The 18,438-nt window shown below is 38.3% G+C and overlaps 1 protein-coding gene across 5 annotated transcripts in view; it reads right to left on the bottom strand.

Moving 5' to 3' along the window:
* Dock10 (dedicator of cytokinesis 10) overlaps positions 1-18,438 on the bottom strand; it is a 164,606-nt gene that overhangs the window by 121,121 nt on the left and 25,047 nt on the right. For all 5 annotated transcript variants that reach the window (XM_042679374.1, XM_042679376.1, XM_042679377.1 and 2 more), the window contains exon 3: positions 13,616-13,705. In XM_042679374.1, the coding sequence (XP_042535308.1) occupies positions 13,616-13,705 (90 nt within the window). The remainder of the gene's footprint in view (positions 1-13,615; positions 13,706-18,438) is intronic.

The following is an 18,438-nucleotide window of genomic DNA, read 5'->3' as shown; positions in this document are numbered from 1 at the left end:
CTCCTTTCCTTTTCTCAGCCTTCCTGTGATTTTTCACATGAAGGAAAATATACATTACAATGGAAAACAATATACACATATTTGAAAACTCATACACACACACACACACACACACACACACACACACACACACACGATCAAACTAACTCAGTATAGTAACACAGGGGTAGATTTCCATGTTGTAACAATTAAGTTTAACAAAATGAAAGAATACCAGCAAGCTCAAACGTTTTGTCTGAAAGGGTGTGATACAGAGGCCGGAGATAGAAGAATGGAGAGAAGAAGGGCGGGTAAATATGTTTATGCTACTCAATGTACATATATGAAAATGGAACTAGGAAATTGAGGGCATGGGTGGGGTTGGCAGAGATGAGGGAGAAGGATGGAAGGGGTGATGCTGACAACTTATATCATATCCATAAACTGGCATATTAAATTGAAACCTCTCTGTACATATACTTAAAGGTATAATAGTAAAATAATAATAATACAAAATGGAAAACAAAAGCCCAAAGCCCACTCCTTGTTTGTATTCTTCTTCAGATTTCCCTTATGCACAGTTTACCCAGTTCCCCTCCAAGTATACATTTGTAAAAGGTGAAAGATTTATACGATCTGAAGAGAAACCAGAGTATCCAAGTATACATTTGTATATGAACATTATTTTAATATAATGTTATTGTTACTAAAGTGTTGCACAGAGAGTTACCATTTCATAAGTCAAGTAGTAAATACAATTCTTTTTGGACAATGTCACCCCTTTCTTCTCTTTTACCCACTTTCTCCCTCCTGCTCCTGCCCACAGTTGCGTAAACATAATCTTTTTTTTTTTTTTTTCTGCTGCTGGTTCTGGGGCTTGAACTCTGGGCCTGGGCACTGTCCTTGAGTTTCTTTTGCTCAAGGTGAGCACTCTACTGCTTGAGCCACAGTGTCACTTCTGGCTTTTTTGAGTAGTTTATTGCAGATAAGAGTCTCATGGACTTTCCTGCCTGGGATGGCTTCGAACCATGATCCTCAGATCTTAGCCTGCTGAATTGCCAGGATTACAGGTGTGACCCTCCAATGCCCGGTGATGAATATGATTTTTTAAAACTCATTTTGACAAGTGCTAAAACTTAGCAAGAGCTCATTACATTTGTTTTCTAAACTTTATTTTAAATGAGTAGGATTACATATTATATCGTAATTCAGTAGCCTAGTCTCCATGAATTCATTTAATAAATAAGACTGAACCCTGACTATGCACTCAAAATTATTTTAAATAATGGGAATTCCAAGCAATGAACAAGAGACAAAAATCCTTACCCTCTTTCACCTTCATTATTGTGACGGGCTGGTCAAAAAACACAAAAGTAAGGAATATATAATGTATGTGGGAAATACTGGTATCATAAAAATAAAGCAGAGGTAGAGGATGATTTGGGGAAAGGGAACCACTGTAAATAAAATGCTTAGGGTGTAAGAAAGAAAATCTTTTGTAAGAAGTAAGATCAAGAACTTAAGAGGACAAGATAATTTGTGCCATTGCAGAAAAAAATGTCCCTGGATTACATCTTAATTCATGTGGCTTTTCTACCCTGGCCCTGGCTTCACCTAGCTCACATAATTTCCTTAAGATAGTATGCTCAAAGTCACTTAAAGTACTTTCATGAATAAACTGCCAAACTAGCACATATCCTTTACAAAGCAAAATGCACATGAACCCTAAACTCAAGTCATGAGGTACTGTTTTTATCCCAACTCTAATCCTGTCTCCTCATGTGACCTTGGTCAAATCATGTTATTTATTTGGATCTCAGACTTAGCTATGGAGCATTCACAATACAGGACTGGCTTAGAAACTGCTACCACAGAATTTCTATCCTGTGTTTTCCCAACCTGAGATTTTAGTGGGATACAGCTGCATTGATTCAAGGGCCACTGTCTTTTCTTGTTGTGGGTAGTCTCTCCTTTTAACCATGACAAATATGCATATTCAAGCACATTCTTCACACCATTCAGAATAGACCACAGACTGAAATGAATCCAAGATATCTTCAAATGAATTGAGCAAAAATGAAAAACTCCCCTCCCTCATTCCCTTCTCCCTTCCTCCCTCTCTTTTCCTTTAGTTCCTCCTCCAATTGCAAAGGTTTGTTAGGCACTTTACATATCAACTTAACAAGCACTTGATGACATGTCATCCCATCTGCTAAAGAGGATCAAGGAGTAGCTCCACTGTTCACCTAGATGACATACATAGAAAGAGACTTCAAACTATAACTGTCTAATTCTAAAAAGTCCTAATTGACTAATTTGTGAATTGTGTGGTTATTACAGACTTTTTTTCCCTTTAACACATCTGGACCATCATTCTGGGAGTTTGATGGTGGTGGCTGTTTCTTCATAGTCCTAGAGTCACAGCCCTGGTTTTGAATTTTGGTTATGTCTTTTATTTGCCATTGTATTTCAATTGAGTAACCTAAGTCTCCCTTCCCTCCCCTTCCCTTCCTCCTTTTCTCTTCCCTCCCTCCCTCCTTTCCTTCTGCCTTCCTTCCTGAGTACTAGGACCCACCTAGCAGGCCTCACCCCTAGCCTCTTTTGCTTTAGCTTCTTTTTCAGATATGGTCTCACATTTGCCTTGACTCTGATCCTGTGATACCTGTCTCCTGCATAGATGGGATCACAGACAGGTGCTACCACACCTGTTTTGCTAACTTTTGTGCTCCAACTGCCCCTAAACCACGATCTTTCCCATTCTACCTCCCAAGTATCTGAGATAACCGATAAGCTCATCTAATTCCTTTATTTGCCTATAACCGATAAGCTCATCTAATTCCTTTATTTGCCTAAAGAATTCTGATTTCATTAAGATTAAATAAAATAATCTCAACAAGCCACGTGGAACAAGCACTCAACAAATATATTTTTTTCTGAACGTTTGTCATTCACATTCACAGCAACTTGCTTGTGGAGAGATATTCAGGTCTAGTTATCAAGAGTAATATTTTAATCAAATTATTCTGATTTACTAGGTTTTATGTGTGGTGATAAGTAGGTAAAAGGCAATGTTGGACTAGATGGCTCTTAAGAATCCCTCTAAATCTGTATTTTCTGGGGGTGCTAGAAACACTAGTTCATACTCCAAACACATAGCCATTTCTTCTACAGAGTTATGGCATTTTGGAAATGTTATGCATAGAAAATCGTTCTCTATTCTTTGTTCAAGCCCACACAGTCACTCTAAGAAGATCATTAAAAGCTATTATAATTATGACTACAGCTCCTCTTTGTCCACAAACTACGTAAAAATGATCAGTGACAAATTCAGATTCACAGACTACAGCTCTGCTTGCTACAATAAAGTACCGACGCTGGTTTTCCCAAATGACCTTCCCAGCCCACCACTCCTGTTTGAAAACACAGGCTTCTCATCACCTTTCAAGGGCAGTCTGCAACAGCCAGCTCCAGAGCTGAAGCTTGCAACCTCCAGCAAGGGTTTGCCAAAAGAGTTAGTTTTATTCAACAGGGATGTCCTGGTGCCATTTCATTTTGTTAATGTTTAGTGAGCTTATAATACTTGTCATCTCTTCCTGCCTGTGTTTAGGCCCAAGAAAGCTAATTGAAGTCAACCAGACTACAGGCTTTTGTCTTATTTGTATAGGAAAATGTCCTATGATCCAATGTCCATGAATTTCCTGCAGTTGATCATTAAGAGCCTCTTGTAATCCACTGAGTTAGACCTTCACAGGGGATAGAGGTCGGTCATCTCGATGGTAAGTAGTAGCACAGATGATTCTGATGGAGATGGAGAAGAGCTGTCAAGTCACCCAGGTAGAAGCCATCATTCTGCAAGAGTGAAAATGTGGCCCGATCCTTGCTACTCTGACTGTGAAGCAAGAACTTTGGGGCCTTAGCTTCCCAAGCTGGAGCCTAGTAGCCCAGAGACACCACCTTGTAAAGGACACATGCATTCCAGAATGACCTTTCATTTATACTCCACATCCAGAGTATATTTGTTGAACTGAGAACCTCCTATCTCCTTTTTCCTTTAAAAATAACTAAACATGGGGGAGGGGACTAATGGAAGGGATGACAATGACCAAGATGTAGTGTATTCATAAATTGACACGTTAAGTTAAATCATTTAGGATAATAAAAAATAGAAAAAAATATTTTAATAAAACTAATGATGACCCTTTGACCATCCTAGAAATTGAAATAATTTAGAAAAGAGCAAGTAACTATAAAAGGAACCCTAAAGTACTGTGAAGTATTTTATTTCTCCTTCTTTCTCCTCTTGTGTGAATCAATTCAAACTGTGTTACATACCTCAAATAGCAATTTGAGTTTGGCAGTATAATTTATCCACTTCTTTAAGGGGATGTTTATTAGATTCTGGTTACAGTGTAATAAGCAGGTAACAGATGGCTTTTTAGGTGTAGAAATATTTCTTCTTTCTGGCTATGGAAGTTTATTAAATTATACAACTAGTTTCTTGGAAGAAGATTAATGCAACTACAAAAGGGGCTTATTTGAGCCTTTCCTCCCCACTGGGAATAATTCTGCATATGTAAAATAATGGTCATGATTTTCATATGCATGCCATTCTTTATAAAGCTTAGGAATAATTATGACCATTGTATAAATACTGAAAATGAAGCGTTATGAAATTGAGCAAATTTAAGTAAATTATGCAATACAGGCAAGGCTGGATAATTTATTGCTTGTAGTTACTTTTCAGAGGGAAAGCAGACACTATTAGCTAAGTCTATGAGAGAACTTCAGACCTGGCCAGCAAATCAGGACATTAGATATTGTAGAGAAAAAGGAACAATGCTCTAGAAACATTTTTTTACTTCATTTGGATCATGTTATATGTTCCTATAAGGTGCAATAATTATATGAAGCATAAAAGTAAGTTTGACAGTTAATGAAGTTGTTTATTTCGTGTGTGTGTGTGTGTGTGTGTGTGTGTGTGTGTGTGTGTGTGTATGTGTGTGTGTGTGTGTGGCAGTCCTGGGGCTTGAAATCAAGGTCTGGATTGTGCATGAGATTATTTGCTCGAGTCTAGCACTCTACCACTTGAACCACCGCTTGACTTCCAGTTTTTGGTAGTAAATTGGAGAATCTCATCAACTTTATTTCCAGGCTGGCTTTTAACTTGCATCCTCAGATCTCAGCCTCCTGAGTAGGTAGAATTACAGATGTGAGCTACCAGCAACATTACTTGATGAGTTTTTTAACCTTATACTACACTCTTGGAACAGAAGTAAAAGTGATGAGTTTGGATAACATAAACTTGTAAGTATAGATAAAGCTCAGTTTCAGATACCATGGCAAAATAGTACTTAATGGAGTTTTTTTTTTAAGCATCATATATTAAGTAGCATTATATGTACCTAAGTCCGCATATGCAATGTAAAATAGAATGTCATATCATGATTTCCTCATAATTAAAAATCATTTCAAAATCCTTCCTACTTTGAACTACAAAGTAGAATAAATGTCATTTAGGGACCTTGTGGATTATAAATTGAAAATGGGTCAAAATATTTGGTTTCTTGTGTCAAAATACTTTCTGTTAAGGGAATTAAATAAATGTTCATAACTGACAACAGTAGCTGGTTTAGGAATATACACTCTAATTTCCTAGCGAGTTCTTACCAGTTATTTGTTAAATAATTTGTTAAGATGTGAGTAATGGCAGAAATATCCTGTTCCCAGTATTTTACTGGGAACAGGGTCTAATCAGTCTTCCTAGGAGAAACCTAATCCTGGATTGTAATTCAATGCTGCTGAACACTTTCAGTTCAAACTTAAAAAAAATTGGTTCTTTCTTTGTTCTTATAATCCAAGGTCTCTAAACTGTACATCTATGTTTGCCTGCATTGTTGAACATTTTAGGATGATTTTTATTGTTCCTGAGAATAAGCCAATTTAGAACTGGAACTGCTGTTCCTATTTGAAAACACAAGTGTTATTTCAAGGGCTTTTAGTGAATAGAACATGAATTACCTCCGGATTACTAATGGAAAATACAGAACCATTATGTTTTCTACAGGCTTTTTTCCAGGTATATTTTATCCTAATGCCAATGAAAGCTAAATGTATTTGAACTTATTCTAATCATTTTTATGGGTTTATAACTTTTAGGGTTAAATAGGTACTGTAGAAAAAAATGGGAGACCTAAACTATTTGGTTCTGGCCTTGAGAGAAACATTCCTATCATGTATCAGTAAGATGAGGCAAAATATGGAAAACAACAGATTTTGATATCATATTGTTCATATGAGTTTTCAAGGTCACTAAATAACTTCATTGATGAATAAACTTTATTGATAAATTTACCTTTAAAAAATTACACACAAAAATGAAACATCTCTTAGTTTCAAATAAAAGCTATATCCATGAAGTGAGAGCCTCAATCTTTTTTATAAGAAAAATCTCCCCCAAAAGAAAGCTATACACACAACACATATACACACACTCACATACACACATCTTTTTATCTGTACTAAATTTATTTATTAAGAAGTAATTTGACTTCTGCTTCTTTATAACTTGAGGGTATTTTATTCTTCTTTTCATATTTGGTAGTACTATGATTTGATCTTGGGACTTTTGACTTTCAGGCAGGAGCTCCACCACTGAGCCATGTTTCCAGTCTGTTTTTCAGATAGGGTTGAACCATTGGCACTGGCCAGCCTGAAACTGTGTTTGTCCTATCTTTGCCTCCAGAGTAGCTGAGATTACAGGAGTCAGCTACTACACTCAGCCTAGAGCATTTTTGTGGTTGCATTTTTGTCAGTATTCTCCAGGAATTTCAATTGTTCCTATGGCCCTCATCATAGATCACAGCAATTAGTGCTAGCGTAAGCAGTATCATGCTCACTATGCTCTGGTCTAATGTTCACGAATGCATTAGAATCACTCACTGGCTACCCAGTGCTTCATAATCAAGGAATAACATTCATTTTTACTTAATTTGCTTACACATGCAGACTACACCCTCAAAAACACATTCTTATGCATGTGCCTCATAGTATTCCACATACAAGCTAAAACAATTGTATGGAGTACACTCAACAAAAGCATCAGGCTAAAGAATGACATCTTTATGAATGTAAATGACATGGAGTTAAGCAAAAAGCATATTTAAAGATTCTAACTGTGAAAGAAAGAAAACAAATGCCCTATTTCCTCACAACAAGATAAATTTCTTTCTAGGTAGATCCACTTCCTTGAGTCAACTAAAATAGGCAGCATGAAATTTACTTTAAATTATGGACAACTCCTACCTAATTTCTTCAGTGTGCTCAGGACTCGATACTTCCTAGCTCCTTTATTTCCACGAAGTCACGTAATGTGGAATGTGGCTTTTGCCTTAGCTATTCACACCTTTCATCTGAATTAGTTGGATACTCTTCCAGCTCCTTCCTACCCTTGCTCCTCTATTCCTCCCTCAGTCCCCCCATCCCTCCATCCCTTTCTTCCTCCCTCCTTTGCTTCCTTTTGGTTCTCTCGGCTCCTGCCTTTTACCTTTCCCTCCTCCTTCTCTCTCTTTCTTTCCCCCTGCCCCCCTTTCAAAGTAGGATGTGAGCATCTGTAGATCAGAGTGATTAACTGTCTCCAAATATCCAAATGGTGACACAGGAAGAAGAGAAAGAGAATTAATTTCCAATACTATATGAATCTGATTATATCACTTTCCATATAGCAAAATTTTGCATTTTTAATTAATTAAACAATGCGTTGATGTATCATTTAAGGATCAATACATAGCCTCCTGAACAATTTTTAACTTTACTGGCATGTGCTATTTTGACTGAAGAGTTCTAATATCTTTATTGAGTTTACCTTTCAAGTACCTTGCAGATTAAGTGACAAGAGTATAGTAATGGCTTGTTTGATAACACATCTCATATCTCTTCAGACTTTAACTCACTACAATCAATTTGTGATTACAACTTCTTAAACTTTACTGTTAAAGACCTGTGAACCACGTCCATCAGGTGGGCATTGGTGGCTTGCACATATAGCAGGAATATATATATATGTGTGTGTATGGATACATGCATATACACATATACATATATACACACATACATATAATACCTATTATGTATTAGATATAACATATATATGTTATATATAAAAAAGCCAAGTCATATTGAGAGGCTCTTAGTTCAAGTCCTAGGACCATCACGAAATAAACAAAACAGAATAACAAAAGATCAATGACCTTGAATGACCTGACCCAGTAGACCCAGGTCTTGATCCTTCTTTGGCTCATATACCATTGGTGTAGTTTTTTTTTCTGTTGATTTGTCTTTATTGTGAAAATGCCGTACAGAGGGGTTACAATTACTTGGGCAGGGTAATGAGTACATTTCTTAACAAGCATTGTTGCCTCCTCCTTTGTTTCCCCTTCCCATCCCTTCCCATCTCCCCTCTCCCCCTGCTAAAGTTGTAAAGTTCTTTTTTCAATATAACGTCTTGTGTATCTCATTGTTGCAATGGGTCCACCTGTATCCCTATTTAAACTATTTGTTTTTTCCCTTCCCCTCCACAAAGTATACCAACATTAAATACAGTGAAAACAGGGGTTATACCATGGGGGAGGTACATACAAACCAACAAGAAATCATCTTATAAATATGTTAGAAACAATCACAAGAAAGAAAAACCATTTGAGTCCTTACCTTGGCGTTCATTTCGCCTAACATCAACTTATCTGACCTTTTTTGCTTGTCTCAGACATATACTAGTTATTGCAAATAAGGGAAACCATGGGACCTATGTTTCTTTGGGCCTGGCTTACTTCACTTAATATAATTTTTTCCAAGTCTTTCCATTTCCTAACAAATGGGACAATGTCATATAGCTAACCATTGGTCTACTCTTATGATTGATCCTGTGATTCTGCTTTCTCCTTGCTCTCTTCCTCCCTTCTTCCCATTCTGTTTCTGCTCTCTCTGTACAGTTCATACCAATCCTTAAGTGGGAGTATAGCTCATGCTACCTCCAACCCAACATTCCTGATATTTTGAAAAAGCTCTTTCAAGCTCGAGTCTCATAATTCAAATCCAGAGTGACTGCCCCACCCACCCTTCTCAGTTTCCTTTCTTCTGGCCCCTCCTTAAGGTAATGGCATAATAGTCCAAGCGTAGCATGCGAGTCATCAACAACTCTTCCTCTGCCTTTCTTTTCACTTCCTGAATTCTGTGAATTCTAACTCCAGAATAGCTTTCATTATTAGCATGCTCACAAGTTTTTAGTACATGTCTTTATAATCACTACCAAGGTTATTTCAATTTTCTGCAGCCATACACCCCCACCCCAAAACACAAGTAATACATTCTTTGGTTTGATTTCAATCATTTTTTTTTCCTGATATGTGGCCTGATTTTATTTCTCCACCTTAGTCACACTCTGGGGGGGGGGGGGTACTTGTTTGATTACATTACAAAACTCTGAACCCAGGGGCACTGTCCTCCAGGCAAGGGCTCTGCTTTGCCAGCCCAGTGTCATCTGCTTAGAGAGTAACGAATGCTGAGTGAGAAACGTTGTCCGATCTTTCTGTCAAACCTTGATGTTCTTTATTTTTTACACGTTAGGTTTTAATGAGATAGACCCACATTCAGTGGAAGAGGGACTGTCTTTGTAAAGAAGTTAGGGTAATTAATTCCATATATCTGAATTGGGAATAGTAGCATTAGCAATTTATTTAAAATACATTTAAATTTACTTAAAATACATTAGAGAACTGAGAAGAAAAACCGCAAGGGCTAAAAAGTTTACTCTGATCTATATGAGCATTATCAAAGATTGACATTGATTATTCTTGTGATTTACTCTACGAGGAAAAGTCCATAGAACAGCCATCACCAGGGTTTGTCTTGGATTATGTCCTAGCATTGAGACCTCTTAGATAACAGTTAACTTGAGTCTAACCATAAGAATGAAGATTGGATGTTTGCCCATGAAAAGAAACTTTTTCTCTTTCTTTTTTCCCCTTCCTTTCCCTTTCCTTTCCTTCCTTTCCTTTCTCTCTCTTTTCCCTTGTTCCTTCCTTCCCAACAACCAACCTTCCCTCCCTCCCTCCCTCCCTCCCTCCCTCCCTCCTTCCCTCCCTCCCTCCCTCCCTCCCTCCCTCCCTTCCTTCCTTCCTTCCTTCCTTCCTTCCTTCCTTCCTTCCTTCCTTCCTTCCTTCCTTCCTTCCTTCCTTCCTTTCTTCCCTCCTTCTTTATTGGATCTTTGTTGGGGGGGGGGATTCAAGGGATTCAATGTTCTCTTTTTCTTTAATAGCATATGCCAGAAAGAAACACATGTTGAGATGCACCTAAGTGAGGATTCTCTTACTTCCACTACATTGTGCCCCAAGTTCTCAAGTGATCTCTTTGGTTCAGACTTTCACCAGCATTTCTCCAAGGGGCTTCTCAAAATATTTTTTTCAAAATACTTGGAAAAAATAGGTACTATTTACCCACGATTAAATAAACCTTGGAAACATTTAGCATCATATTCATTTCTAAAGTTGTCTCAATGAATACAAGTAAGAGAGAGGCTGCCTATGTGAAACACATAAATAACCCACAGACTTGGCTTTTCAAAGTACTAAGTTTTCTGTTCAGTCTTTAGTCCTGTTTTGACCTGACACTCCCACTGTAGCATCCCAGTATTTCTTCTTACAATCTTCTTGCCCTATTAATCTGCCATGGTCTGTGTGGAGCCAGGACATAATCTCTGTGTCCGTGTGTGTATGTTCATATGCAGATAGAGACATGGATATTTGCCTCTGCTTGAAAATGCTTTCAAACCTCTTTAGTTCTCAAGTGTTTTGTGCCATGAATAAAGCAAGGCTTGAATTCCTGAATTCATTATTTTCTCCTCACTTCATGTTGCTACTCCTGTAGTGGTCCTGCTTTCCATTAACTAGAAGGACTTTGTTGTGGAAGCAACTTGCTACCTTAGTACCGAGTTGGTATTTCATCAGCCATTCAGCTGAAGTGGTCCCTTGGTCTCTCTTTCCTCTTGAGCTCCGGTATCTCTCAATTCTCTGCTTCCTCATTTTCCTTTGGTAAGACAGACTAAACCAAGAGCTTAGTGTTAATTAGTGGGCTGAGCTTCCAGCCTCCTAGTGTCCCTTTGTGTATATTAAAAAGGAGACTTTGAGATAGAAGTTTTGCTCAGAATGTCTGCGTCCTATTTTTAGATTCTTTAATGGTCCTCTCTCCCACTGGGAGCAATGCTTGTTTTATCCCGGAAATGCTTGATTTTATGTTTTAAATGATTATAGATGTTGATGTTAAGCCACTGATGAGGACCGGATAAAGGCAATTCTCTCAGGTTCTAGTTTTCCAAGTCTTTTCAAACTACTGATGATTTTGTTTTCAGAATCTGCATCAAATAGTCCTATATGAAGATGGAGAAACTGAGGCAGACAGGCTTCTAGCTTCTTAAAATTAAAGACGTATTTCTTTATTCCTTTATGAGAAATGGAAATATTTTCATCAAGTCAGGCTACTAAGTATACCTTAAAGGAATTTATAAAATGACTAGAGACAATAAAGTAGGTAAGAACATAGAGCCGAGGTCAGGGAACAGGGAGGTTTGCTTCTGACTCTCTGAGGAACAGGAATTCTGTTAATGATTCAAGCACTGTTTTCTAGGCTATAGAATGAAGTAGGAATACCCATATCACAGGATGCTCAAAAAATAATCTCAGATGTACAGTGTTGTTCAGCCAAAGCTTGATTTGACATAACCATGAGGTAGGTGGTCTGGTAGATTTGGAATAAGAAAAGTATGTAACCATCCATGGGAATAAAAGGAAGATCACAGAAAAGGAAACAGTTCATTTTCTTTAATGCTCATTAAAAAATATGACAAAATTCAAAAGAAAAGAATGTCTACTGCCATTCACAAGGCAGAAGAGAACTGTGAGTGGGCAGTGATATCACAACAATCTCAAAATTCTTATCCAGCCGGGCGTGTTAAAACTAGATTCTTGTCATGATTATTTGTCCTTGCTACCCTGCATGGAGCCACTGGACAATTTAGCACAAAGTGAACCAAAAATGTTGTTTAGCATTGCAGCCATGGTAAAGCACGTGCGTGTCCACAAAAACTTTACAAAGGTCTAGGAATTCATTTCAGTGCTGACTGAGTCTGGTTTCAAAGATCCAGCCACTGTTTCTCACAGTGTGATCCACTGGTTACAGAATCACGAGGGCAGGAATAGCAGTGCAGTTGTTAGGGCAAGGACTGAGAAAAGTATTCCTTCCGAAGACGGTCTCCACATGGGAAATTTGTGTACATGGTGAAACCATGCCTCCAGCGCAGCTTTTTGCTGGCCAACTGGAGATGGAGTCTTGCAGATTTTTCTGCTGGGACTGGCTTCAAACTACCATCCTGCCATCCAAGTCTCTAGAATAGCTAGAATTACAGGCAGGAACCACTAACGCTGGGCTTAAAGATTATATATAACTTTTGTCTTATCTCCATGACTATGAGTAATGGACTCTTATCTAGCTGTATTTCCTTGTTTTGAGATGCCTATCCAACTAAAATTTTTCTTTGATTAAATCTGCTTCATTTTCCCCTTAAAAATGTTTCCTGCTGGGCGCTGGTGGCTCATGCCTGTAATCCTAGCTACTCAGGAGGCTGAGATTTGAGGATTGTGGTTCAAAGCCAGCCAAGGTATGAAAGTCTGTGAGACTCTTATCTCCAATTAATCACCAGAAAACCGGAAGTGGTGCTGTGGCTCAAAGTGGTAGAGCACTAGCCTTGAGTGAAAAAGCTCAGGGAGAGAGCCTAAGCCCTGTGTTCAAGCTCCACAACCAACTCTTCCCCCCCCCCAAAAAAAAAAATGTTTCCTTACAGTTTTTATAACTTTTGTTTCTTAAAGGCCTAGTGTTTTTATTGATCTGGAATTTATTCTTATGTAATATGAGATACCCGACTTAATTTTCTTCCAAGATGGAAAGTCTTGTGAAACTGGTTGAATGATCGACCTTTCCACAGAGATTCTTAGGTGCCATCTTTACCATTAATTGAATAGCCCTGTGCTCTTGAATCTGTTCCTGGTTCCATCTCACTTGTTTATTTGCTCTATAACATAGAAAAGGCTAATTGTTCCAATTCACTTTTTTACAGCTAACATTTCCTTAATAATGGAAAGAAATAGCAGTGATACTCACTAGACACTATGTTGAAAATGAACTATACAACTTGTGGAGGAGGGGGAATCAGGAAGGAAAAAAAACTGGGAGAAAATGAGGGAAGAGGTGACATAGTTCAAAAAGAAAGGTACTCCTTAAATGATGTATGTAACTGTAACCCCTCTGTACATCCCATTTACAAAAACAATATAATGGAAAGAAAGAAAAAGAAACCTGGAGGAGGGAGGGTTTAAAGTCAGCTCAAGCAGAAAACCCTGCAAAATATATAACATGACCAGTTACTGGTAATGAAGAGAGACTGACAGGCATTTGGAAAGCCACCTACAGGTGATGGAGGTTGAGGACAATAGCTCCTTAGAGAGCTGGAATTTCAACAAGGAGAGATGGGAGAACAGTAACAGTAAAGCACACTGAGCCCTGGAGAAAAGCAAAGTAACAGTTCACTTACCTCTTTCACCAGCAAGTTTTCTGCTCTGTGTTCTGCGTCTTCAGGTACTGTGGAGTACAATGTTCTGATATCCCAAGGAACTGTGGCTGTCTGAGAGGAACAATGAGAAGCAATTAAGACAACTGAAAAAGTACGGAGCACACTACTATACTAAAAAAGCAAGAGGTAGTTGTTTGTTGTCAATCTTCTTGGTGGCTCACACCTCTAATCCTAGCCACTCAGGAGGCTGAAATCTGAGGATCTCAGTTTTTTTTTTTTTGGGTCCGGTCGTGGGGCCTGAACTCTGTCCCTCAGCTGTTTAGCTCAAGGCTATCGCTCGCTCTACCCTTGAGCCGTAGCACCACTTCTGGCTTTTTCTGCTTATGTGGTGCTGAGGAATCAAACCCAGGGCCTCATGCATGCAAGGCAAGTGCTCTACCACTGAGCCACCTTCCCAGCCCAGGATCTCAGTTTTGAAGCCAACCCAAGGAGAAAAGTCCATGAGATGTTGATCTTCAATTAACCAGCAAAAAGCTGGAAGTGGAGCTGTGGCTCAAATAGCAGAGCACCATCCTTGAGCAAAAAAGCGAGAGTGCAAGGTCATGAGTTCAAACCCCAGTACTGGCTTACGCATACACACACACACACACACACACACAAACACACACACACACACACACACACACACTAGGGAAATTTTTATGTTCCTTACCGATTAATCTTTACAAATAAATAAGGTTGGAACATACCTTTCCGTGCTCACTACTAGCATTATTTGTAGTTAGTACTGTTTTTTCAGGGCTGCTGGCATTTGCCTTATGTCTCCTGGGATTATTTTTTCTGACAATTTTTAATTTTTTTTATCTTTAAGGGGTTTCATCTCAACATGTCAATTTTGGGTACAGTGGATCTTGATCTTCTCACCGTTTCCATTATTCACCCCCGATCTTTCCCAATCCCCTCTATCCTCTCAAATTACCTGGATCCACTATCAACTATGAGTATTTTCACACTGAGCAATATGACTTGGAATCTTTTATTAAAATTATTGTTGCTATTCTTGCTAAGCTAAACGTGAAATGAGGGCAAATATGACAATAGTATTAGTTTATCTGATTGTCTAGTAATGCCTTATCAAGATGTAAATGTAGCTCCCTTAAGGAATCTCTCTCTCCCTCTCCCTGTCTTTCTCTCTCTCTCTCTCTCTCTCTCTTGATGTCTAGTCACAATCAATAATAAAGAATGTTCAGTAAGTTGAGACCTTGAAGATAGAGCTCATTTTTAAAGCTATTTTTGCTGAAATAAGCAAAATGTTTTCCCAATAATAAGCTAACCCAATAACATTCTCCTGAATAGATATACACAAAAGGATATATAAAGTATATAAAGTACCTCTTAAGACCTGTAGAATAGAATTTTATAGGTCCTTTCTTTTTAAAAAATTAATTAATTAATATTTTACCTGGTGATTTGGGGTTTAAACATAAGGCCTCACACTTTCTAGGCAGGTAACTCTAGCACATCTCCAGGTCTTTTTTTTAATTGTACAAAATAAATCTGTTGTAGTAGCATATATCTGGAGTCCCAGCTACTTGAGAGTGGAGACAGAAGGAATACCAGTTAGGAGCTAGCCTGGCTGGCAAAGTTAACAAGACACAATTGCAAAAACAAAACAAAAGGCTGACATTGTGTCTCTAGTGTTAGAATATATGACCAGTATAATGTACTAGGTTGATCCAAGCAAAAAAAAATTAATGGGTTTTGGTGTGAGGTTTTTATATTATATTCATACCCCCCAAGACCCTGTTTTACCCCTTTTGCTTATAGCTACTCAAAATAGTCACCCTTTTATGGTTACATTTTGTTTTTAGATCAGGATACTGCATTCGAGAAAACACTATTTGTCTTGCTAAGTCTGTCTTACTTTGCTTAACATGATGATCTCCAGTTCTACCCATTTCTCTGCAAATGACATTATTTCATTCTCCTTTATGGCTGAACAATACCCCATTGTCTTAAATCCATCTATTAGTTGGTGACTCCTAAGGTAATTCTGTAAGTTGTTTATTATGAATTATGCTGCACTAACCATAGCTGTGTAGGTATCTCAGCTGCAGTCTGACCTTCTTTTGGGTGTATGCTCAGGAATGGTAGCACAGGATTATAGGGTAGTTCTGTTTTTAGTAATCTGAGGAACCTTCATGCTAATTTCCATAATGGTTGCACTGATACACTCCCACAACAGTGGATATAAGGGTTCCCCATTCTCCAATATCCTTGCTGTATTGATTTCCTCTTTATGTGTCTTCGGCTCCATCAAGCTGGAAAGAGGTTTGCTTTTGCCTAAAGCAGTGAGTTCACATCACCAGCCATCAGCTTCCCAAAGTCTGCACACCTTTGTGTGCTTAAGGGGGGGGGGCGGTCTGTAGCATCCACAGTGCCGATCACAACTCCATATCAAGAAATATTCAGGGGGTTCCTAAAGCACAAGGTAGAGTCCAGCTATCTATCTATCTATCTATCTATCTATCTATCTATCTATCTATCTATCTATCTATCTATCTATCTATCTGTGGTGTTCTCTAAAGATTAATGGTTGGAACAGAAGAGAAGTTCAAGATCCATTATTCACTTTGGAGAAGATGGGTATGATACAGTTGAAGGGAGTTTCGGCTTCTGAGTTCACAGCTGTTGCAGCCAGCTCTGCCACGAACCACATGGCACTTGACATTCCTTCACTTCCAACCCCAAACTCGTTTTTTTTCTCCCATTTCCTCCTCATATAAATGCCATGAAGGCACAAATGTTGGTCAGTTGTCATTGTTGGTGCCTTAGTGCCACTTTGGGTGCTTAATTGATTTTCTTTTGATTTTTTTTGGTATGTGTGAGTACGGATATGTGTGTTTAGTGTAAGATTGTGTGATTGTGTGAACGTATGTTTGTCCATGGGATGTGAGGGTGCAGTATGTCTGAGTAGGCATGTGTAAGTAAGTGTAGGGTATAAATGTTCATGTATTTTAGGTGTGTTTGGGTTGAGTGTGTGATTATACATGAGTGTGTATGCATGTATATGCATCTATGTGTGTAGTCTAAGTGTGTGTATCATGCATGGATGTGATGTGTGTATCAGCATGTAGATGCATATGGATGCATGTGATACATGAATACATGTTACATGCAAACTGTATATACATGCATAGGTGTTTTGGAAAGCAATGCGTTTGCTTTATGAAAGGGGAAGAATGTCATATGGCTAATAAGATTAGAGGCGGCTAAAAAATGAGAAAACTAGGTTGTCGGTATACCAGGTAGAAAGATTCATGTTCATTTTAAAACATAGCTGTAGACTGAGCTGTCTGTGCTGCTGAGCATTCCCCAGGATTTCAGGGCAGTGGGTGAAGGATTTCAAACTAAGTACAGATATGGGGAACACGTTTTAGATACTCAGATGGACACAGCATGAAGGACTGAGTCAAATCTTATTGAGACTTTCTAAGTTCAAGCTGCTTCTTTAATGTTATGCACACTCGTCACATATTACTTATCTCTATCATTTTATGTGCATGGAATGTTTGCTTAAAAAAGCAAAAGCTTCCATAAAGTTTCAACTTTAAAAATTGTGGTACCTCTCTACTTATTTCCGTTTTCTTTAGTGTCTCTCTGTGTGGAAGCAAAAATAAACTGATCAAATAATAAAGAATCACATCTGTGAAGGTTATTAATATGGTTACAAAGAATTTCTTTTCTCAGAAATAGATGCTTTCAGACCACTACAAATTGCCTTGGCCACAACAGACTTCCTGTTCTCTTTTATAAACCTCTGTTCAACCATGAGTATAGTTCACTAGCATGAAACGGATCTGAGACTACACTGGCAGTTGATCAAACTTCTCTTTTGGTGGAAAGAGTTTTATAAGGAGCGTATTGTACAAAGATTTGGGCGTTTGCAAACAAAAACCTCCATGAACTGATGCCTGCAGGCTGCTGTTTGCAATCGCAGCCCTGGGACAGATGTGCAGACATCTTCAACTGCAGCCCTGTCACTTTCTGGTTCCTGCTATGTCTTACTGGGTAGTCTTTGTGGTTTGCTGTAGCAACCATTCTGCTGGATCCAATGTCTACAGACGGCTTCGTTCTAAGCACTTCTGAGTCCATCTCTCAATTGGCCAAAGGCCACTGTTGAAGTCTGAGTCTGTTTTTTTCCTTTTATAGAGGCTGAAAAAGCTTCCTCTGACAATATTGTGGGTTTTAGCTGTTCAAAACCCAAGTCAGAAATGACAACTTTTGGGTAATCAATCAACAGCCTCACAGGGAGAGCTTAATACATACTTCATGATAAATATGTGTTTAAACATGTGATCTCCATCTAAAGTTATTAACTAAGGCATTGACATTGATGCTTATTTGATTAGAGAAGACATGTTGCTAGTTGCTCAGAAAAACATTCCTTTTGTCATATTCAGAAGAGTAGTACTGTTGGGATTTTAATCTGATTTGTTTTTTAACTGTGTGAGAATAATTCTTGAGTACCTTTGTGGTACCACAATGGCCCTTCTTATTTTGCTGAAAGGAAATGAAAATATAGAACGAGCAGTGGTCCATGGCTAAGTCTTCTGCTGAGATCATGATGGAGCCAAGTCAAACAAGAGACTTAGCCTTGACAATATTTCAGTAAGTACTCAATATTTAGTACTTCAGGATTTTACAGTAAGTAAGGAAGAAGTTCAAAGATTTTTACTCTTGGACCAGCGAACTACTTCTAATTGTCTGATTGATTTTCTAGGCCCCAAGATATATCTCATCATCTATCTCAAAAGGAGATAAGAACAAAATATTTTTTATCA

This window comes from Dipodomys spectabilis, unplaced genomic scaffold (assembly GCF_019054845.1).
Source record: "Dipodomys spectabilis isolate Male_0828 unplaced genomic scaffold, ASM1905484v1 ptg000051l, whole genome shotgun sequence".
In the NCBI taxonomy this organism is placed as follows: domain Eukaryota; kingdom Metazoa; phylum Chordata; class Mammalia; order Rodentia; family Heteromyidae; genus Dipodomys; species Dipodomys spectabilis.
This window is presented reverse-complemented; position numbering and strand designations above follow the sequence as displayed.